At 34.8% G+C, this 25,292-nt stretch overlaps 2 protein-coding genes and 1 long non-coding RNA gene across 3 annotated transcripts in view; 2 read left to right on the top strand and 1 right to left on the bottom strand.

The window, feature by feature from the left end:
• Nucleotides 1-25,292, top strand: part of LOC137397202 (uncharacterized) — a 98,552-nt gene that overhangs the window by 47,330 nt on the left and 25,930 nt on the right. The gene's annotated exons all lie outside the window — the stretch shown is intronic.
• Nucleotides 14,628-25,292, top strand: part of LOC137396838 (uncharacterized) — a 28,046-nt gene continuing 17,381 nt past the window's right edge. The window contains exons 1-3 of the mRNA XM_068083148.1: nt 14,628-14,677; nt 20,736-20,791; nt 22,533-22,588. Of these exons, the coding sequence (XP_067939249.1) occupies nt 22,562-22,588 (27 nt within the window). The 5' untranslated portion in view covers nt 14,628-14,677; nt 20,736-20,791; nt 22,533-22,561. The remainder of the gene's footprint in view (nt 14,678-20,735; nt 20,792-22,532; nt 22,589-25,292) is intronic.
• Nucleotides 19,195-20,142, bottom strand: LOC137396794 (uncharacterized). Its single transcript, XR_010978612.1, has 3 exons — nt 19,917-20,142; nt 19,441-19,657; nt 19,195-19,285 (listed from the first exon to the last, which is right to left on the bottom strand). It is a non-coding gene; the product is annotated as an uncharacterized lncRNA (long non-coding RNA).

Below are 25,292 nucleotides of genomic sequence, written 5' to 3'. Positions count from 1 at the left end.
TAATTGTAAAGTATGAAAGCCGCAGTCTGAAAAAATACATATTACATACATATACATATTTTAAATAAACTGATAACTAACAATGAATAAGACATGTAAGATAGAATTTAGAAAAAATAAACTAGAAGGTGCTATGCTAGATAATGAACACCAAGACTAATGAATGAACTATAACAAATGAAAACAAGCAATCAGACAGTAGGGGACACAAAAGTGGATGACAAAAAGAGGCCTTAAGAAAGAGGCAGAGTGTCTAATAACAGCAGCGCAAGACTAAGCACTGCAAACCAATTCCAGGAATGGTAACTAAGTGCAGGTTGTGTAAGACAAAGGGTGAAACAGCCATATTGTAAACAAGTGCTCAAAGATTGCACAAACTGAATACAACCTCTGACTTGATCAAGTGGCCTCAGCAGATTACTGGAGTATCTGTAAGAAGCATAACATACCACACACAGCATAATGGTATAACCATAGGGTAGAGCCAGTGTCTGAGAATGACAAAGTGAAAGGTTTAGTACTGATCAAAAAAGAAACAACAGATTGTCAGATTAGTTGTATAACCATCCTATGTGATGCCAGAGTAGAAAGAAGAAGGAAATATATAAAGGAGATGTACAAAGTGCAAGATTTGAGCATCGAAGGCTGTAGAATTTTCAACCAAAAGTAATATAATGTATGTAGTGATTGGAGTGATTGATACATTATTCAGCCAGCTTGTGTCATATCTCATTGAGGTCAGTGCTCAACAGTCTTTCAAACAACTCAGAAAACAGTGCTGCTAGGAGCTGGTCAGATTTTAAGGAAGACTATTCAGTAAAATGACTCGTTAAAGTCAAAATCATCAGGCTAAGGCCTTGGCTCACCTCCTACCAGCCACCCGGTTGTGAAGACAGTTTTTAGAATGACACTAATAATATAAATAATAGCAGTGTCTGTCCATATGTCTAAAGCTAGATATAGAGGTTAGGAAAAACATTGCATGGGAAATTGAACTCAAAACTTTGGCTGAGCAGCTGTGCACACTAACAACTAACACTAAAAACGGCTCAGCTTAACCACCTTGCAGCTATGTTGGGCAGTGGGCCAAGGCAGTTTATTCTTGCATCTCCGTTGGCACCCCCTTTCAGTGGCAATTTCTGCAGTGATTCAGACTAATTTTGGTATGGATAATTCAAAACTGAACAGTTGCCACAGCTGTCATTCCCAATTCTGAAAGAAATTTGATAAAATTTTATTTTAGGATTTATCACCCCTGTAAATAAGATTCTTTCCATAGAAGCATCAGATTTGCAACTTTTTATAATATTTATTTTGCTGCAATTTAGGATGTCATTGGTGAAGTAAAAATTCATCTTCTATCTACTTTCTAACTTTCTATATCTTACGATTGTTACAACCACATGTAAACTATATACATGTATATACGTATATGTAAATGTAAATGTGTGCATAGTTGTATGGTTTATTAGCTTTATTTTACACAAAAAATTCAAAACCTCTTTAATTATATTTTATAACCTGAAACTGATGAATCATAGAATATAATAATTGGTGATTATTATTAGCATTATTATTAGTGGTATTATTAACAGCTAATATCAGCAGTCTTACAAAACGAGCTGGGATATTTCAAAATATCGCATATCCTAATTATTTGTTCAATATGTTTAGTTCTTAATCATTTTCCTCACTATCGGCATCTTCTGCTACTCCTGCTACAGTTTTGTTTCAGTGCATGCATGTGTAAAGCTCTGTGTAAGGCAGCTCTGCCATGATACTGGCACATCAGTTCCCTCGGAACCTGGATTTTGACACTCCCATAGAACAGCTTGTAGAATTTCCAGTGGGGCGATAATTCTGGTATGACACTTTACTGCATACTCATCATTTTCCTTACCCAGTATCCACCGATGTAAAGAAGGAAATTGTGCTTTGGCAAGTTGTGTTGTTGACCCTTTCCATATACATGTATGTATAGCTGCTACATAATTGACACAATGCACATGGTTTTCAGCAATTGAAAGGAGGGACTGACTGGTTTAGACCTAGACACAAACAGCCGGTCTGTTAGTCAGTTGAAGTCTGTACCATTTTCCTGGGTGCTATCTCCTTGGCCATAGAGTCTGCGTGTGTAGGTCTCACAGAGAGAATAAAGTCGCTTTGAAACTTAAATGATTTCCAGAGTCCTTTCATTACCTGCTGAAGGTCGACTTCTGAAATACTCACTCACCTCACAGTGTTTTCTCATAACAAGCTCAATTTTGCTGTTATTTGTCTCTGATGGCATATGTTCTGTGAATCTAGTAGCGATTGCAGACAACTTGAAGCATACACTATTTGAAACAGACCATTCAGGCTCTTTAAAAGTGTTTTCCAGCTTTCTAGACAGTGACTAGTCAATGTTTATTAAGTTAATTTTTTGAGAGTCATGTATGTGAGCTACACAAATCATGTCAAAGCTCAAACAATGAATGCACTTATCTTGTATGTTATTATTTTTTATTATTCATCTGTGTCAGGTAATAAAACATAACTAATCTGTGTCAGGTTATAAAACATAATTATAGTGTTTTGAATAGTTTTTGTAAAATAAAGCTATTAAACCATACAATTATTTACATACATGTATGTACATATTCATATATACATGTATATAGTTTACACGTGGGTGTAACAATAGTACGATATTGAATGTTCGAAAAGAGATAGAAGATAAATTTCGACTTCACCAATGACATCCTAAATTAAAGCAAAATAATTATGATAAAAAGTTGCAAATCTGACGCTTCTATGGAAATAGTTTAATTTACAGGGGAGATAAATCCTAATATATTCTTTTTATCAAATTTATCATAGAAGTGGGAATTGCAGCTGCGGCAACTCTTCAGTTTTGAGCTCTCCATACCAAAATTAGTCTAAATCACTGCAGAAAATGCCACCGAAATGGGGTGCCAAAGGAACATCGTTTCTAGAACTGTTTTGCCTGCTCGGCCCATAGCCTATGTGTAATAATTTTACAAATTCAGCGTGCCAGACTGACAGGGTACCAGTTTTTCTGTAATAAGAATTCTGGGCCTCCTTCTGCTCTAAGCCATGGTTGGAGGTTTGGAAAAAACGTTGCGTAATAGGTAAGGTTTCATACTGGGTAAAGATTGAAAAGTTGCAACGAAAAAATTATTTTTTACAAATAAATTGCTGCTTTGATAATTTCCCGAGGTAAAGTTTTTAGAATTCAGCCCGTTCATGAAACATCACTGCCAGAGACAGCTAGAGGAAAAGCACAAGGATAGCGACAGCTGAGAAAATTAGGTTTTCACACTGATCAAGAACAGTCCCAGCAATTTTGTTCTATGGGTAGAAAATCAGCAAGGAGATGCAAACAAACATTTGTAAAAAATATTTAAAAGAACTGATCAGTTTACACTCTTATACATTTAGGCCTACAAGTAGAACTGCTTGGAGTTTGTATTTGATGGAGAAAAGGCTAATGAAAAGGCTGTACTAATGAACTACCAATACAATCATCCAGGCACCTTGCTTGTAGCTGTGTATATATGCAGGATAAGACAACTTGTGCTTAGAGGCCACTGATGATGGATAGTCAAAGCTGCCATGATTTTTCACAAGCTTTTTAAAAACGTGTGGTTCTCCTTGCTGTCTGTTACACTTTAATATAACGCTTGCTGTGCTTCCGGAAATGTCAGCAATTATTATACGGTTTAAACAGTAATTAAGATGCTTGTGACATTTTAGTCTCAATTTTGATACATAGTTTATTTGCTTTGATGTCTTAACGGCCTCTTTTCCTGTCAATTTCAAAAATAGTTGGTCAAAAAGTATTGAAGTTTTTCCATCATTTGAAATTTTGTTGGTTGTTTTTGGTGTTCTGACAGACAAGATGTTTTAAGATTAAAATTAGCAAAACTAAATTCCAGTTACAATGCTCACACAACAAAAAAGTGCTCAGACCTCTCAAAAAATTACATCCATAGTCATGCTAGTTGTTTATAAAAATAGACATACTGTCACGTTATCAATGGATACTCACGTGTTCATACAGTATTTAAAGGAAAACAGTGGGACTAATTCTAATCAAACTATCTTTATAATATTTGAAACTGGCTATAGCGGTGTATCTAAGGATAGGCTTACATTCTAATTTGCATCTAAACACTCATAAGCAAACACAAATAATATGTACGTCAATAAATATGCATAACACCGCAACTTGGCTGCAATAGCCGATGACATCACTGGAGGAAGAACAGGAAGTGCAACGATTGACATCTTTTTGGAGTAAACATTTTCTTCTGAACTTTATCAATGGAATCAAAAATTCTCAATTTTAATCTTGAAACATCCCTGCAGCCAAATCACATAAAACAACATGCAGAAAGTCAAAAGAAGGAAAATATAACGATTATATAACAATTTTTAAAACTTTATGCAATGGACAATTTCAAAATATTGGTTTTAAAAGGTTTATAGGAAGTATTTGCCAAATAATGACATCATTATTAGTTGTACACCCTACTCAATAAATAGTAAGTAAGAGTTACAACATTTTCGATGATATCAACATTTTAATCTTTTTATGAAAACGCTTTGATAAATATAATTAGCTCGTGTAATACATTAAACTTTTTTAACGGAGAGCTACATTGTAAATCTCACAAAAAGTGATGGTTTTAGACGTCTGTGAATTTTTTGGTTAACTATATCATAACTATTGTGTCACACATGCAAGAGTACACCACATTTCATCCAACATATATAAAAAGAATTTTAATCTAATTTTTAATTTAAGAGCTTTTAATCAAAAGCTGTAAAGGTTGACTTGCACAAAAGAAATTCACATTACAGTGTATAGTATCAAAATATTGACCATGTCTTACTCTGCTGTGTTGTTGGTGCAAAATATGTGTAAATGTAATTGCAAGCTTTTAAAAGCTCTAAATCGAACAGTTAATCGCCGCCGGTTGGAATCAATTTATTTTACTGACGTAGGCTAGTCAAGCAATTTTGGTTATTGTTTTGACAACTGATGTTCTCACGTGAAATTGAAGGCCAATACAAGGCTCAATATAAAAGTTCTCGTAGCATTAGTTTATGACAAACACTTCGGGTTTTGTCGAGAAACCCATATCAAATATAGATGCTCGCTACTTTACAGTTTTGTTTCGGCTTGGTCTAATCATCTAGTCGTTATCTGATCATGAAACTTGGGGAACTTGAACCATTTTTCGCCTGAGTTTGAGGGCATAGCATATTTAGCTGACTTTAGACTCTTATAAATTCAAGAATATACCAGTGAGAGGTATAGATTCTTTTGTGTTTACACACAATTTGTATATTTACACAAGCAAACGAATGAAAATTTTCAGAAGAATAATGTGGGAGATAACTCCGACCGAAAATGACCAAAAATGCTTTTTTAGCGACTATTCAAAAACAATTATTGCTCCTAACATATAATTTTCCTTTGTTTCTGTTATTATTTCTGAATTTCCCCAAGCCTCAGCTATCCAACACTAGTCTCGTTTTCTCTGTAGATGCATCGGGTCAGCGTATAGAAGCCATAAGCCTGCAAGATTAACGTCTTAGTCGAAATACTGCAAAAGTAGAGGTCCAGGTCAACTTGTGGTTTCAACAAAGTCACACATTTTTCTCATGTTTACACCAATTCACATATGCAGATTTTATTAAAACCATCTAAAGTTTGTGTTTCATACTGTAAACCGCTTAAAATTGAGTTTCAAATGCCCTCCAAACACCTTTTTAAATTGCCTTAATTAAATGAGATAATCCCGCTTGTCAAGCTTTAACTTGGCTGATTATTATCCTTTCATTATCAAATTTTCTGTATTCTTTCGGTTTGTGATTGTGATAGTAATGAAGCTTGAATTATTTTATTAACATATATTCCTAAATGTTATCAATTGTTGTAGCTTCAAATGCATATGCTTTGCCTGAGTTGGTAGTAGATGGCGGCGCCACAGCTAATAGAACATGCTCGTGTGGTACCCAGCATATGTCATCTTGCTGTGGCCATATGAAACTGTTTGTTGAGCCTTTGCACATGAATCTCACATTAACACAAACGTTCTCTCGATCATAGCCAATTGCCATCCCCATATACCACCGACCATCATATATACAGGCCAGATATTGTCCAGGTTGAGGTGTTAAGGTAATGCTGGTAACATGTGAGTCATCAGTCTTCTCAACTTTGTATCTTTGTAGCATACATTTTTTTCAACAAGTGGTGAAAGTTTTCAAACTTCAATGGCTTTCCTACTGAGTGGCTTGAACCAGTGCTGGTCCCGACAACCAATGACTCGTTGTGTTGATTTGAACCTTGGTTCCAAAATCGCTGCTTAATCTGCGGCTTCATCAGTGGGTACATAAAACACCTCCACCCCAGCAATGTTTTCCCTAGCATACTTGTACAGGTGCTCAGTACTGAACATTCTTTCTTTTCTTGACTTAAAGGTTGACCTGCAACAAAATTCACATTACAGTTATTTGGTATCAAAAGACTCACCATGTCTTACTCTGTTGTGGTGTAGGTGCCAAATGTGTGGAAATGTGATTACAAGCTCTTAAAAGCTCAAAAACGAAAAGCCGCCGTAGATTGGAATCTCTTTATTTCTTGAACGTAGACATGATATTTGGTTATCGTCTTGTCTCGTATGTTCTCACGTGAATTGAAAGGCCAATAAAAAGCTCAATATAAAACTTATCGTAGAACTGGTTTATGACAAACACTTCGGGTTTTACCGAAGACACCGTATCAAATATAGATGCTTGCTACTTTACCGTTTTCTTTTGGTTTGGTCTAATCGGCAAGTCGTAATCTGATTATGTGACCCAATACATCACATACAATTTCTGCAGCACTTTTCGGTTACAATCCAAAGCGTACAATCTGGATGAGGCATTTTAGATAGTATACATACATTCCAGAGAACGCTCATCAGATTCATTTAAAAAACCTACCTCAAGTGACTCATGTGAATTATTTCAGTGATGGATCTGGCGCCCAATACAAGAATTACAAGAACTTTGCCAACTTACGTTACCATGAGCTTGATTTCAATCTTACAGCATCTTGGAGCTTCTTTGCCATCTCACATGAAAAAGGTCCGTGAGATGGGATTCGCGGGGTGGTCAAGAGACTGGCCACCCGTCACTCCAAGCAGTTAGTTAAGTCAGGAAAAGAAAGACTGCTCAGTGCTAAACCACTGTGCAAGTATGCTAGAGAAAACATTGCTGGGGCGGAGGTGTTTTATGTACTCACTGAAGAAGTTGCAGAACAAGCAGCGAATTAAAAACCAAGGTTCAAGGCAGCACAACGAGTCATTGGTTTTCAGAACCAGCACTGTTTCAAGCCGCTCAGTAGAACAGCCATTGAAGTTTGCAAACTTTCACCACTGGTTGATGAAAAATGTATGCTACAGGAATACAAAGTTGGGAAGACTGATGACTCACATGTTACCAGCAATACCTTAACACCTCAACCTGGTCAATATCTGGCCTGTATATATGATGGTCGATGGTATATGGGGATGGCAATTATCTATGATCGAGAGAACGTTTGTGTTAATGTGAGATTCATGTGCAAAGGCTCAACAAACAATTTCACATGGCCACAGCAAGATGACATCTGCTGGGTACCACAAGAGCATGTTCTATTAGCTGTGGCGCCGCCATCTACCACCAACTCAGGCAAAGCATATGCATTTGAAGCTACAACAATTGATAACATTGAGGAATGTAAGTTAAGAAAATATTTTAGGCTCATTACTATCACAATCACAAACCACAATTACACGGCATATTTGAACTTGATAGGATAATATTCTAATAATCAGCCAAGTTAAAGCTTGACAAGGGGGGATAACCTCATTTGATTGAGGCAAGTTTTAAAGGAGTTTGGAGGGCATTTGAAACTCAATTTTCAGCATTTTACAGGCTGAAACACAAACTTTTGATAGTTTTAATGAAATCTGCATATGCTAATTGGTGTAAAACATGAGAAAAATGTGCGACTGTTGAAACCGCAGGTTGACCTTGACCTTTCCTTTTGCAGTAATTCGATAACGACGTTATTCTTGTATGGCTTCTAGACGCTGACCTGATACATCTACAGAGAAGATGAGACTAGTTTTGGATAGCTGAGGCATGGAGAAATTCAGAGATAATAACAGAAACAAAGGCAAATTATATGATAGGAGAGATAATTGTTTTTGAATAGTCGCTAAAATAGCATTTTCGTTCATTTTTGGTTGAAGTTATCTCCCCCATTATTTATCCAAAAAATTTCAAACCTATTTGTTTGTGTAAATATAGAGACTTTGTGTAGACACAAAAATCTAGATATTTAACTTGTATATTCTTCAGATCATATGAGTTTAAAGTCACCTACATGTAGATGTGCTATGCCCTCAAACTCGGGCTACAAATGGTCAATGTTCAAATCTTCTTAGCACCTGAACCAATGACCCTAGAATATCAAAATTTGGGATATAAGCGTTTTCAACATGGGCAACAACATATTAAAAAAAATCATCAAAATCTGAGACTATGAGGTTTTTTAGTTAAACTTGGTAAATTATATGCCAAATATATTTTTGCAAAACTCCAATTTTTAAAATAAAGCCAAAACATGTGTGCTTAACTGAAATGGTTGATTTTTACAGTCTCATTTTTATTTAATGAGTTTCCAACATACTTTTAATTTGTCCATGAATGACATTTGAACAAAGATAGCAACAGGGATTCACACAAACATCTATTAACAAGGGGACAAAAATATTCTTACTTTTACCATATATCTGAAAAATATTAGGAAAACTTGGAAATGTTTATAATACAATAAATTCTTTATACTTCAAAGTTTAGTATGTCATAACTCAAATTATTTTAGAGTGTTTTTTATCATGACCATGTCTAATAGTTGTTGAGATGAATTGTTGAAAAAACGCAACTAGATGCGAAAATTCAATTATTATCACAATTTTCTTATTACACACGCTGTCTGTTGGCATGTAGCAGCCACAAGTAAAAAGGCTTGACCTCAATATTAATTAACATCTATGGAGCCAGGTGCCCTTTTTGAGAACCCGCAAGGTTGGCCTTGGTGTCATGAAAGCAACCAGCATGAAGTTTTGGCCTTCAGTTACCACAGTTCTTAGATGGGTTATTTAAGAGACAGGAGTGGTTTTGAAGTACTTGACGGTGCGATTTATAAGATTTTGAAGCGATTTTGAGGCCTTCACCATTGGTTTGCACCTTATTTAAAAACTCTATGTATCAGGAGGGGAGGAGTCTACAAATGCTATAATATAGTTATTTTGATTATACTTCAACATTAGTCATATTGGATGATGTAGCAATGAAAATGTGAGTGAAGCCAAGATTAATTAGTATAATCAGCTTGCATTCAGCTCTGTATTTGGCCAGATCATCAAGCCAGCCCGTAAAACAATGTTACCTAATCAACCTCAGAGCTAACCTTTAGAGCTAATTGTGGTGTACCAATTCATTGCCTATAGTTGCTGGGACAGGCACAAATTTCTGTCTGTTACTCCCTTTATTTTTAGCCCTGCCTAATTTAGGTGCAGGTGACCAATGGACTGAGAAATATGGGTCAGAGTGGTCAAGTTTCAGCTGATTGCCGGGGTTTATCCTGTGGGCCTATAAATACACCTATTTATGAAGCAAGACTAACATTAATCGTCACAGTATTGCTAGATGTGACAGAGATGTTATTTATGGCTGCTGCAGTCAAAGCAAGGCCAATGTTATTACAGCTGCTTATCTAGTATTTTGCAATATTATCACATACTCGTTATATACGCATTATGTGGCTCTCAGCCTGAAGGGCCAGTTTGTAAGGCAGAGCTAGTTAAAGAGTGGTAGAACACACATGGGAATAATAAAGCCTGCTCTGAAACACTTACTAGAACCAACATGTACATTCAAACATAAAACATTAAAAATACCTATTTTTGTTACGGTATATGCTTGCATGCTATATGCTGACCTTAGAGCAAATCAGATGATGCAGTTTACAGAAAGCTGTTTGGAAAATAGAACTGTCTGGGCCCTAGCTTGTATATTATTAATGTTAGCCATTTGGCCTTGCTGCTAGAATTTTTAAGATAACACAATAGCAGTTTAAACAAGCGAGAATAAATAAATGCAGGGTTAAATCCAGATATATATATATATACACAAATCTCAATGTTTGTCTGTCTGTCATTCATTCACCAAATTATAGCGATAAAGCTTTAGCAATGAGAAAATCGCCTTGCAGTATATTGGACTCATGACATTCAGACCGCAAGTCTACTAACAAGAGTGACTAACCACAAGGCTAAACTATTCTTATCACTCCCATCACTCTTACCATATACAGTAAACGCTCCTATAACGTAGGCCTATACTTCTTAGAACTAAAGTCTAGACGACATACATTTCTGTAAAGTTTTTGCTTTCGACTACCAAAAAAATTCCATATTACATGCTAAGTCGAGTAAGTTCTCAACTTTGATTTAAACGTTAGTTTATATTGATTGCTTCATATGCAAGAGAGAAGACTATGTGCATATAGCATTATACATATTATGTATATAATTTTTGTAGCAATCTAGTTGGTTGTGACAGATTGTCAGATTTACCGACAAAACAGAGAATAGGGTAATTGTGCAATGTTCATAAATATAAAGGCGATTGATTGGCGCAGGTGTTACAGCGTTAGTCCACCAATGTGAATGTAACGAGTGGGAGTATCATCACTAGTTCTATTTTTTCCTAACCTTGACCTCTGAATACAGATAGGTGATGAGCAGGCAGAACAGCTTTTGTAAAATATTTTGTTGTTTTGTTTCCTTGTAGACATAAAATATTTGTTATTAGTTTTCCTTTGCAGATTATACATTGCTGTTTAGAAAAATTAGTAAATCGTTGTAAATGAACGTCAAAGATGTACGCTCCCCAAGTTATTGTGGAAGTACTGAAAAATGGTAAAAAACAAATGAAGTTGATCAAAAACAGAGAAAAGTTGTCAATGCACCCTAATATTACTGCAGTTACAGTACACCCCACATATTTAAAAAAATTACGTCAAGTTTTTCCTCTTTGTATGCCCGAAAGGTCAGTTTGGAAAGGTCTTTGCATAGGTTGTGCAATTCACATGTATTTTACTGTTCTTATATTGTACAATCAATATATTGTAAACTTCACAGGAAAAGATTATTTATGCTGCAAGAGCTCGTAATGTAGGCCTACTGTATATTCTTTCAACGCTTGGAAAAGCCAAAGTTGCACTTCCTATAGGTAGCTAATTGATATTACCTTTGGTGTTTTTTTTAATCTAATTTTTACCATTATACATTTTTAGTTGGTAGTTTTCAATGGATTTCAATTTTCAATTTTCAATTTCAATTTCAAAGGTCCTGGTACACTCATGTTTCTGGTTTTCCTAAGATTCGATCACTAAATATACATATGACTAACAATATACAGTGTCGTATATGCTTTCACTGTCGTATGCTCATTTATGTGAAATATATGGTCGACTGCGCATTTTCGCGAACTTCCCAGTAATTGCGTAGTAGCCTAATTTTATTATCCGTTGACAACATAACCAATGATATTTAGGACTTTTATGGTATTGACAATGTTGTCCAAAAATTGTTGTATTAAATTAGCATTGAATCACAAGGTAATTTTAAATTTTTGTTTGGAAATTTCCAACCGAAAAAACCAACATTATTGTGTAAGTTTTATGTAAGAACCTTCCGAGATACATGTGAATTGGATTACCTATCATAAGCAGAGTAGGATTAAGTCTGTCATTAAATACGTCATTAATATTAGTTTTAGCACTGGCTCACATTCAATCATCTGTTAAAGTATTCATGATGTTTGTCGTCATTAGTTAGTCGTGCCTAAGGTATGTTATGGTATGCTATTATAAAGCAATTATGCTGTGGTTTTTGTATCTGTTTTTGTAGTTGATGAGTTATGCTAGTAGCATTGTTTTGCTGGAGTCAGTGAGCTATGTATGCTTTAACAGTGAAGGAGAGTATCACAACAGAGCTGAAGATGAGAGGCATTTAGTGAATTTTAGTAGACCAAGATACATAACTTACATTAGACAACAGATAATTACTTATGTTGATGATATTATAGCTAATTCAGATTTACTTTTTTTTCAATAAACCGACAAAAAATAGCAGCACTGACTCTGATGGTAGTGAAAGTAATATTTTTGTAAGAGTAAGAAATATTGAGGAGGATTGTTTTAGCTTTGTAGTGATTGTACTTTACATCGCTTTATCAATGCACAAAAAAGTTATAAAAACAAACTGAAATATTGTTTCCAAATCTATTTATAAAAGCCTTTTATGAAATTTTTTTCATATCAAATATTCCAGATTTATAGGTTTATACAATTATTGTTATGAAAATGAAATACAGATCAACAACAAACTATAGGGCTCAGCAAACGTTCAGAGTATGACATAGCAGAACAGTAGAACCTCAGCACATTTACTATTACGCAATCTAGACAGAAACTGGTAGCCACTCCCAAATTGGTTCATTATACCAACTACCTAACTCTATATGTAGAAGTGAAAGCATTAGCTCTTGCTACTATGCTTTTGAAATGCACAAAATGCCATTTATTTGCATTGCAATTAAGTAGCTTGGCTATCTATCACAAACAACTCAAGAAAACATGTTTTTCAATTCTTAATGAAATTGTTGCCATAAAATTTGGCCAATATCTTATAATTGAGTTATATAACATCTATTATAGATGTTATATAACCCAATAATAAGATATTGGCCAAATTTTCTGGTACAATAATAATAATAATACATTAGTTACTTATTTGGCTTCAACTGTTAGCCAAACCTAAAAAAACAGCAACCTATATGGGCTAGGGGTGCTTATCGGATCCAATCATCAGTATTTACAAGTTTGGATTAAACCAAACAATGTTCTTCTGTTTTTTAGGTGTGAGCTGTCATCACAAACTTGGAGAATGATTAAGCTAGGCTCCTTTTTAACTTCCCACCCTTTCATAAGTTTCATTATCTTTTTAGACAGCCGTTGCCTGTTCAATTAGAACTCCTGGCATTCAAACTGTGGTTCATTGTTCAATTCTCAAATAGGCTCCTATGGATGGCCAGATCTACATCAACCCCTGAAATGTTCTCTTAGCCAATGTTCTCCGCTAATAACTGTTACTTGTTATTGCTATAATAGTTCAAACAGATTGTGTTGGCAGAAGATTGTTCCATCATACAATAGTTTTCAATTATTATCATGTATGTTTTATTAGGAGTTGCATAATTTCCAATTAGGGATTTTAAATGTTTTTCAATTTGATGAATCCAAACATCTATGTTTAGAATGATTGTGATTAGAAATAATCACTGCCAGAGCAACGAGCTATGGGGATCAGTGAATGTCCAATTTGGCGCAGCAGACCCTCAATGCTAAAGTAATTACGTAATACCTATGGAGTGTCTCCAGCTCGACAAAGGATGAGAGAAATTAACAGCAAATGACACAGCAAAAGTGTAGCAGTGCCCGGCTTTGATAGAGACACACTAATTAAGGCAATGCCATTTCACTGTCACTCTGAACTTTGACGTTTTTTCTTACTCCAATGCTTTCAGTAAAAGGCTTTCAATAAATTTTAAAGATGTTGTATTTACTCAGATATCATATATATTAAACTGCAAAAAAAAGATTTAACAAAAGTTTTTACTGCCGCTTAATGTAGCAGTGTTTTTAAACTACTGTCATTGACAATCAGTTAGCCATGATGGATTAAGCATGCCGATAGCTTGTGAACTGTATACTGTTTTAAAGCATTGCAGAAAGCCCGGCAGTCTTAAAATAAATTTCATAGACATACCAGATAGGTGAGCCTTCCAGAAAGCATTTAAAAAACATTAAAAGGCACCTATATGCTTCAAATATATTTTTTTCTAAAGCATTTTATGCACTATGCAAATATTGTTTTTTAAATTTCTGCTCAAATTCATCCCTGCTTTCATCATTGCCTTTTGAACTAATGATTTGGCAAGTCTCTTGCAGTTATCGTTTTAAAAATATAATGATATATTGTATATATATATATATATATATATTATGGTGCATGTGGTAGCGTATAAATTAAAACCATCAAAAATTTACAAATCCTGTAGTGAAGTTTATCTTATCTTGAAATTATCAAAGTGTGGCACTCCTTTGTCTGTGCATGCTAAGGTGAGGCCGGGTTCAGACCTGGGGACAGCTGCGTAATCTCAACTCATTATGTATCAAACAGCTGGAAAGCAAACAAATTGTGTAGCTGCATATGGGCATCAAATTAATTTAATTGCGCAAATGACGACATTTCTTTCTGTAGGACATAATAGTCGCGCACTCTGAGCTTGTAGTCCATGAGCGATCGCTTGCATAACAGGTACTCTGTCTCACGTGTCTTAGATGCCATATTGGTTCGAACCAGGCCTAAGTAAGGCTGTAAAACTAACTCATTCCATCTCGTTTCAGTCAGACTTTTAGCTTTTAGTTTTTGATTTAGACGAACAAGGATAGGCTAAAACTCTATTTAAGAAATAGGACAGATAGTGAAGGTAGCAGGTATGTGTGCTTATGCTTTAGCTCTGGTTTACCATGTACTTTGGAGACTACATTGAACTAAAGAATTTATGGTTGTCACTCATCCAAAGTAACAAAAAATTAGGACTTTTATTAGAAGCCTGAATGATTGTAGCCTAGCATTTATTTTATATTCATGTTTTTGACGCAGTCACTCTGACTTTATATATGTGTTAGTCGTATAACAACTGAAAAGCAGAAAATCAAAGAAGATAAAGGCTGTTATGAATGCTTAGATATAAAGATATAGGGAGCAAAAAATATGCCGGTACAAAACCCACCTGACCGCGCAGGCCAAGACAACATATGTAGTTTTAAAAGCTGCAGATAACTGTAGAAATGTCAAGTGATTTGCAGGAATTGAGAGTCGCTATCCTTGGTAATGTTTCCGTAGATATGGATTACAGAAAAATGTTGTCTTGCTAACTGGTTGCTAGATGCATGCTTTACATTAAAGCTTCAAGGTCGCGCATGATAAGTTTTTCAACTTATTAAAGATGTCAAGGGATTCAAAAATGTACAGCAACTGTTTCAATAATATGGTTTACAGAAGGATATTTAAGAATTGAATAGTGAAATGGTATATAATTTATATTGTAATATTCATACAAAAATTATTTCCGTACCATATGCTTATCAAAGCTTCCATTGCAAGGCAAAAGTTAGCAGTAGTTCATTTTTCAGTATAGAAATATAGGACGAAAAATGGATGTAAAATGAGCAACATTGTATAATGCTAGAACTACATGTAGCATCAGCTTTGCTAGCAAGGCTTCGTGAAGGATATTAGATACGCATGACATGAGAAAAATCTTTTACCATGGATGTTTATACTATCAAATGATATTATTAATATTCCCAGTCGCAGATATTACTTTAGGGAAAATGACTATTTTGCCATTAGCTTAGCTTTTGAATATTTTTTTGATTGGCTAATCAACCATGATACAGATACATGCAAAATAATTAAGCTCTTTGTATACACATTAATATACTCTTTAGCAACAAATTTGTGTGTAGCATTAGCAAAATCAATGGCTAAAATTTGCTTTATAGTTTTCCAGTGTGCTGCAGGACACTTTTTGTCTCTTGTGAGCTTTAGCTTTCAGAGCCAGACATTACCCAGTTCACGAACTGAAGGTCATAATCTAGTAGCTAGCATTATTTAAACATCCATTTGTATATAGCTGAGGGTATGGCATTATGTAATAGCATGGCTGGTGGTTGTTTAGTTCAGGCTAATCCCATCGGCCACTGTCAACACCTCGCTGGCACTTGTTACATGCATTACTCGTGCGTCTTTGTCTATTGGTGCGTTTACACTGGCCGATTTTGTCACCCATTTTGTCGAGCACAGACCAATTTGATGAGTCGGTGTCGGCATCGGTCGGTGTGAGCAAAGAGATCGGTGTTGGTACTGATTTGAAAGTCGGTGTCGGTGAATCCCAGCAGCTCATCAGCCAATCAGAAGCTAAGAGCCTCTGATTAAATGAGCCTAAGCTTTAATGACAGTTCTAAGTTTATGAAACGAAAGGGCTAGGTTTAATGAGAGGCTAGGACACTGTTATTAAACTTTCCCTAGTGCTCTTTCTGATAGTGAGCTTTTATTTAAAGTAATTAAAAGGGAATAGCCAGTTGTATGACTACTACTAGTACTACTACTAGTTCTACTACATGTACTACTTTAAAGGAATTTGCCGGCCCTTACTTGGCACGATCTAAATTATTTCATACAGAAATAAATTGAGTGATTTTATTCAATGTTTTATTAGCAAAGGAAATTTACTAGCCGAGGAGCGTACGGCCATTTGCTCTGTCTACTATGTGTGCGTTGCTCCCTTATATACAATAAAATTGCCCGTTACGGCTAACGGGACTGAGTAGGAACACCAGGTAATAATGTTTAAATGGCCAATAATTAGGCCCGCTAGTGCGCTGATATGGCAACATAAACAACGACAATTGATAGCCTAACAAGTAACAAGGCTATAATAAAAAGGAAGACACATATAATAAAATATTTATAGACTTAAAATACATACAAACATATAATTACATATAATACAGACTGTCAGAGCTCCCGCAGCCGATCCTACCATCAACAAAATCTAATCGTCATCGGAAGATTCCATTCGGCAATCAGTAGTTGCTTCTAGCGGTAGTAGTAGGAGCAGTAGTAATAGTGTAGTACTAGTATATAATTTTCCACATCAAGCGTGTTGATTTTTATGTGTACTCGTCTTTGCGTGGTCGGGTGAAGGTCAGAAGATACATGATACATGATACATGATACAGATACAGATACATCCAAAATAATTAAGCTCTCTGTATACACATTAATATGCTAGTTAGCAACAAATTTGTGTGTAGCATTAGCAAAATCAATGACTAAATTTGCTTGATAGTTCTCCAATGTGCTGTGGGACACCTTTTGTATCTTAGTCAGTCAGCCAAGGTAGTTTATCATTCAGTTTCGTTTCTACTTAATTTAAACTAAGTTTTGTAACTATAGTGTTATGTAAGGAAGTTTGTAGATTCCATTTCTTATAATTTGCCCCAAAATCTGTTGCACATTAAATAATTATTTGATTCAAGACATTGACATTTTATTAGCGTAGCCGGCGCAACAATATTTATATATAATCCATCGGAATGTGATACGGTTTGTTATGAACATTGACCAATGAGCATCAATTTCCGGAATCGGCAAACAGATGAAAGTTTGCAAAGGTCGTAATTGATGCGTTAGGATTGATTGATGATCTAAATGACTGCTATAATTGCTACTGACGCTTGTTGCATTCATCTTGAGGGTAGCTCATCAAAGCCTGAAACTGTATCACGATTGACAACAGTTAAAATGAACAAGATAAAATAATGCTCTAACAGATGGGCTGCTGTTTCTAAACAACCTGAACATTCACATCTAAAGAAGTCATCAACTGTTACATTATTAGAGGTAAGATAAATTTTATTATTATTATTTGATGGTGTAGCTGCTGTATATACTAAATTAAAAAAACTTCTAGGAAGTTTGTAAACACCAACATTTTTCACTATGAACCTAAGGGTGGAAGGTATGTTAAATAAAATTAATCTCTGTGATTAAAAAAAAACATTGCTTTTTAATCAGTCAGCCACATAACAGAAAAGTGACTAGAAATAAATTTTCGTTTCTACTTTAGTCAAACTAAAGTTTGATAGTCGAAAAACATTCTCTATATAATAAGGAACTTATTTATAAACTTTTGCCCCAAAATTTCTATGCACGTTTTCGAGTTATTACCAAAATTGTTATCGCAAAAATTTGGCCAATTCGCAATAATTGTCCCTATTGTGCCAAAAAGAAATATTTTGAGAAAGGCTGTTACTATCTTTATAATATATGTGCATAACAATCAAGTTATGTTTAAAATTATATCATGCAAACATGTACTGTTGATTTACCTCTTTTGTAGCAAAAGTAGAATTGTTTCTTATCTGCAAGTAATACAAGACGGACAACTCCGAATTCTATATTTAGATAATAAATGTTGACTAAAATTGGATGAAGATTTGACAGAAAATTAGAAAAATAGCCCAATTACAGATTTACTTAATCATCAAAATTATCAAAGTCCTCAAAGTCACTGGAAACATGCTGTGCATTGTCCAAACATTTTTCCTTTGTTGAATCTTCTATGACATTTCTTATTTGTAGACCACTATAATACAGTTCTCTGTTTACATTAGATGCTGAAGACGGTATCAACTGGCTAAGATTACAGTCTACAGAGTCTTCACTAGTTGTTGATGATCTGGCGAGTCGAAGACTGTCATCTGCCACAATATCAGACAGTGAAGCAGTTTCAGCATAGACAATTTCAGATCGAGTTCGGTTTGCAGGCTTGTAAAAGACCAATCTGTCAAACTGCTTACGAAGTCGATACTTTAGCTTAGCTGATGTCCTGTAGCATAAAACAATAAAATCTAAATTTTGTGCTGCATGAGGCGCACAGAACACTTGCTTATTGCTACATAAAATTACAATTTGCACACCGAATGAATACATCTTCTACCTAGTTTGTAAGTCAATCTCAAATGAAACAGCTACTAAACACCTATAGGTGAGTGTTCCAAAATCACATGAAACTAGGACAAACGCAACTTGGTTTTTGGCTGGTTACAATGACACCTAAATGTAGGCTCCTCACATTAAAGGTAAAGGAAGTATTTATATCCCGCCTTATGTACCAAAGCTGGTAGTTCAAAGTGGCTATAGTACAATGAAGTGTCACTATCACAGCACACATGACATCCAGTATTTTACACCAAGTATTTAACAACAATGAAAAATACATTTAAGAATGCTAAAAACAGAAGTGACAAAATTCATTTAGTAACGAGCATGCCAAAAGCAGTTTTTTTTTAATCACAGAGATTAATTGTATTTAAAATACCTTCCAACCTTAGGTTCATAGTGAAGAAAGTTGGTGTATGTTTGATAACAAGACTTATGATATCGAACCTCGGAGGCTACAGGATCCACGTCTCTTACATACATCAAGATTCTATGATCATTTCTTATTTCAGCTGCTTTCTTCAGCAGCCCTGCAATCCAGTTAAATAATAAAGTATGGAAAAAGATAATTGACAATAATTAATTAAAATGTTAAGGCTGTAAAACATTAACTAATGGAGATTCGAGCTACTATTAATTTCAAGGAATAAGTACAAAAAATATAACTATATTAATATAGGCCTACCCGCTGTAAGAGTTTGGGTCTGTGATAATGCTTCCGATTTCCTTTTGTGAGTACGCTTAGATTTTATGAACTTTCCCAACCTTTGACATATAATGCAAGTAGGATCAAGAACAGAGGTTCGTCGACGTGCCCTCACAGTTGAGCTAGAGCGTAAAAGCTTGGCAGTTGGTCCACTTTCAGAGTTTTTAGTTTTCTCCTCATCAGAAGATGGGACGCTCTGGTAAACATAAGTATACTCATAAGAAAAAAAGTGCTTTATTGGGTACAGGCCTAGTACATGAATATGTAAAGATAATTAGCAGCAGCAGCCCATGTAACCTTCAGTCTCTACATGCCAGTTATTCACATGCTGCTACTTACAATAACAAATTGTATTTGTCTAATTTACAAATTTGCTAGATCTTTTATAATAAGTTTTTTAATTTAATATATACAGCAGCTACACCATCAAATAATAATAATAAAATTTATCTTACCTCTAATAATGTAACAGTTGATGACTTCTTTAGATGTGAATGTTCAGGTTGTTTAGAAACAGCAGCCCATCTGTTAGAGCATTATTTTAACTGTTGTCAATCGTGATACAGTTTCAGGCTTTGATGAGCTACCCTCAAGATGAATGCAACAAGCGTCAATAGCAATTATAGCAGTCATTTAGATCATCAATCAATCCTAACGCATCAATCACGACTTTCGCGAACTTCATCGGTTTGCCTATTCCGGAAATCGATCCTCATTGGTCAATGTTCATAACAAACCGTATCACGTTTCAATGGATTCTATATAAAGATGATTGCGCTGGCTACGCTAATAAAATGTCAATGTTTTGAATCAAATAATTATTTAATGTGCAACAGATTTTGGGGCAAATTATAAAAAATAGAATCTACAAACCTCCTTACATAACTCTATAGTTACAAAACTTAGTTTAAATTAAGTAGAAACGAAATTTTATTTTTAGTCACTTTTCTGCTATGTGGCTGACTGACTATCTTGCGAGCTTTAGCTTTCAGAGCCAGACATTACCCAGTTCAAGAACTGAAGGTCATAATCTAGTAGCTAGCATTATTTAAACATCCATTTGCGTTTAGCTGAGTGTATGGCATTATGTAATAGCGCGGCTGGTGATTGTTTGGTTCAGAGAATCGGCTAATCCCATCAGCCACTGTCAACACCTCGCTGGCACTTGTTACATGCGTTACTCATACGTCTTTGTCTAACTTGTGATTTACTGTCGAACTTGCCTTGGTCACCAAGAATGCATGCTAATCATCAATTGTCTTTTTTTCCTGTAGATTCTGCAATTGTGTTTCGTAATGGTGCTATGATGCCCGACTTGCTTTTGTTGCAGGTATGTACTGACAAGATAAAACAATCTGCCTCTTTTTTTAATTTTGTTTTTCAGGGTTCAATTATATAGTCTATAATTTTGACAACAACTTCGACTTAGTCATTAGCAGAACGCCTTTTTTTCTTGTTATTTTTTTACTGTTATTCATGCCAACAAGAAATTTAAAAGTCATGTTGTTTTAAATAATTATAATAAGAGCCTATGGAATACTATTTAAAATAGCCTTTCTCTGTAGGCCCACATAACAAAGATCATAATTAGCAATTGATTAAGCTCTGGTCATGACATTAAAATTAACATTTTTTGTGGTTTAGTGTCATGCTTAGCCTCTGAACATTGATTTCAATGTTTTCCAACTTGTTTCTAACTTGAAAGTTTTGAGCTCTTGAGATTACACCATACTGACCCTCTTATAAAGCTAAACCCTGTATATAACAATTATGATTTCATCTAGTTTTCAATAGCCTAGCTGACTAACCTTACCCGCACTGTGTAGTACTGTTCTCATGGTATTGTGGTTGACTTTTGTTAGTACAAAGTAGTATTATACTCACTGGAATTTCGAGAATTATCTTCTCTCAAATCTTGATATTTAAAAGTTTGAGTATTTTTATCTTGTTGGCTAGAATTTAGACTGATGCGTGTGAGATTTGGCGCATGAATTATTTGAACAGAATGGATTAATGCTGGGTTTACTGGGACTGAAAGATGTGTGATATTCAACAACCAGGCTTGCTATGAACTACAGCAACTATGGAAATAATTATAATTGCATTTCAATATCATGATGACTAAGCTGGTGTCTTGTAATAAATTAGGTTGTACACATAAAACACCATAGATATAGCATGTTTCAGTCAGTTCTACTAGTTCAATTAAATATGACATGGAGCCAAGTAGTGTTTTTTATAATTTTAGTCTCCATTCTTCTGATTTGAGATTCTGACGCTTGTCGCCAATGTTTTTGTAGTTCTACCTGCGAAATGATAAAAAGTTATTTTTACCTGTAAAATTACAATTTAAGTATATATATTGAATAATACTTAAATTGTTCTATATACTCGAAGAAGAGATAGTGATAAGGTTTGAGTGATCAAAAAAGATACGTGTATGCAGGGACAAGAACACTCCAGATAACCTAATCGCAAACCAAGAAAACCTCTGTAGTCATAAAAGTCGAAGAAACTGTAGAAATGTCAAGCGATTAGCAGTAGTCGAGAGTTGCTATAATTCATAATGCTTTGGTAGATATGAATTACTAAATAATTTTTCAGCAAGCTTACCTTTTGAACCATGATACAGATACATGCAAAATAATTAAGCTCTCTGTATACACATTAATATGCTAGTTAGCAACAAATTTGTGTGTAGCATTAGCAAAATCAGTGACTAAATTTGCTTGATAGTTCTCCAATGTGCTGTGGGACACCTTTTGTATCTTGCGAGCTTTAGCTTTCAGAGCCAAACATTACCCAGTTCAAGAACTGAAGGTCATAATCTAGTAGTTAGCATTATTTAAACATCCATTTGTGTTTAGCTGAGTGTATGGCATTATGTAATAGCGCGGCTGGTGATTGTTTGGTTCAGAGAAATGGCTAATCCCATCAGCCACTGTCAACACCTCGCTGGCACTTGTTACATGCGTTACTCATACGTCTTTGTCTAACTTGTGATTTACTGTCGAACTTGCCTTGGTCACCAAGAATGCATGCTAATCATCAATTGTCTTTTTTTCCTGTAGATTCTGCAATTGTGTTTCGTAATGGTGCTATGATGCCCGACTTGCTTTTGTTGCAGGTATGTACTGACAAGATAAAACAATCTGCCTCTTTTTTTAATTTTGTTTTTCAGGGTTCAATTATATAGTCTATAATTTTGACAACAACTGCGACTTAGTCATTAGCTGAACGCCTTTTTTTCTTGTTATTTTTTTACTGTTATTCATGCCAACAAGAAATTTAAAAATCATGTTGTTTTAAATAATTATAATAAGAGCCTATGGAATACTATTTAAAATAGCCTTTCTCTGTAGGCCCACATAACAAAGATCATAATTAGCAATTGATTAAGCTCTGGTCATGACATTAAAATTAACATTTTTTGTGGTTTAGTGTCATGCTTAGCCTCTGAACATTGATTTCAATGTTTTCCAACTTGTTTCTAACTTGAAAGTTTTGAACTCTTGAGATTACACCATACTGACCCTCTTATAAAGCTAAACCCTGTATATAACAATTATGATTTCATCTAGTTTTCAATAGCCTAGCTGACTAACCTTACCCGCACTGTGTAGTACTGTTCTCATGGTATTGTGGTTGACTTTTGTTAGTACAAAGTAGTATTATACTCACTGGAAATTCGAGAATTATCTTCTCTCAAATCTTGATATTTAAAAGTTTGAGTATTTTTATCTTGTTGGCTAGAATTTTGACTGCTGAGTTTGAGATTTGGCACAAGAACTCTTTGAGCAGAATGTATAAGTGCTGGGTTTACTCCACTTGAAAGATGTGCAATATTCAGCAACTATGCTTGCTATGGACTAATGCAACTCGGGAAATAATTATAGTTGCACTTAAATATCACGCTGACTATGCTGGTGTCATGTATTAAGTTATGTTTTACAAAAAAAAAACACCGGAGATGTAGCATGTTTCAGTCAGTTCAACTTGTTCAATTAAAATGACATAGAATGGTGTAGTGTTTTTATAATTTTAGTCTCCAATCTTCTGATTTGAGATTATCACGTTTGTTGTCAATGTTTTTGTAGTTGTACCTGCAAAACAAAAGAAAATTATTTTTCATTTGTTTTTACAATTTAGGTATAAGGAACAATACTAACGAAAAGAGTAAATAATGCAGTATCTCATCAATGTTAGCCCTCTGAACCCTCACAGCTGGTATTACGGAATCGCGTAGGCTGTGGCAGAAACCTTAACGGCGGAATACAGGCTTCCACATGGTTCTGTTTACAAAATATGTTTTTAAGCAACAGCAAAAACTAATAAAATTAATTCTTTCGCAGGATGTTAGATTCTAAATTTCACTTCCATTTGTAACATTTTTCACTTATCTTTATCTACTTCCTTCATTATAATAACACATTTTATTAGAATGATATCGCGAAACAATCAATACGACTCATTCGTTGGTAGGTCATAAATGACTGTGATACAAATGTAGAATTTTATGATAATAAATATAAATTTCCAGTATATTTTGAGTCATGAAAGGATGATGAGTGTGCTATGGATGAATATTATCTGTAAATGTTTAATCAGTGTTTAAAATCGTGCGAACTTTTATAGTTTTAGCCCGAATAATGGTGACATACTGTTTTTTTCTGTTTGATGACATCTGCTGTAGGTTGTCCGACTTTTTGTGCTGCTGTTTCACCAAATATGATTGCATTGTTAGCACGTTTAGATATATTTGGTAAAAAATTAATAACTTCGGATTGCTGGACATATTGTCTAGGTTTACTGACACGCATTGATTAGATCGAGCAAGGATCAACGGGTTAAAACTCGGTTTTGTATCATGGATTTTTACAAGTTTGTATTTATATTTAACAACTATGATATTATCTTACATGTATTTACATAGCATTGTCTAATTTATTTGAAAATTATAGAGCTTTAACTAGCAAATGTGGTTGCTGCCTAATGACACAGGCTTGGGTAATATTTCATACCAAGGGTTAGTACAAAGCCATTTGCATAGCTATTCATCCATATCTCGTGTATTGCTTTTCATTTGACCAGCACTTTATGTATTTCTATATCAAATTCATTGACATACAAACCGGTGGTGACTCACCGTTCCTTCATCTATATAGGCCTGGGCGGTCATCAAGCACCTCTTCCTTGCATTGTCTTCCGGAAGATTTTGGCGATGAGTAGATCATAAATGTCAGTTGAACGCTTCTTCCCTGTCATTAGACACATACCCAACCTAATTTTAAACAGCTGGTAAGTCATCATTGACTACTTGACTTGATGGGCTTTGTACCTAATGACCTCCCATATACTTTCAACACATTAGTCATAACTTATAATAAACTTTCATGGGTAGCAAAATAGTAAATGATGCAGAATTTGAAGCGAACACGAGTCAATACACAAACCGGAGTCAATACACAAACCGGCTATAGGAAATCAATTGATTCTTCAGAAGATTGTGTCAGTCTACCCCAAACCTTCAAAATAAATATATTGATATATGTATATATATATATATATATATATAACAAAAGCCAATGAATAGATTTAAGAATTCAAGCAATTTATTTTTACACAAATTCTGTACCATTCGCTATCTCGCTACCCACTTTCGCCTTGAAATTCTAGAAAATTAGAGATGCTAGTTTGCAAGGTGGTTTTTGATGTATCACTAAATGCCCAAGGATGCGAGAGGCCAGTTACGGAAACTACATCACTTGGTTTTCCCGTCAGGTCTGCTTTAATTTTGTTTTAAAAAGGTTGGCTGAAAATGAGAGTATAAG

Source organism: Watersipora subatra, chromosome 5, assembly GCF_963576615.1.
Source record: "Watersipora subatra chromosome 5, tzWatSuba1.1, whole genome shotgun sequence".
Taxonomy (NCBI): Eukaryota; Metazoa; Bryozoa; class Gymnolaemata; order Cheilostomatida; family Watersiporidae; genus Watersipora; species Watersipora subatra.
The sequence above is the reverse complement of the archived record's forward strand: the minus strand, read 5'-3'. Positions and strand labels throughout refer to the sequence as shown.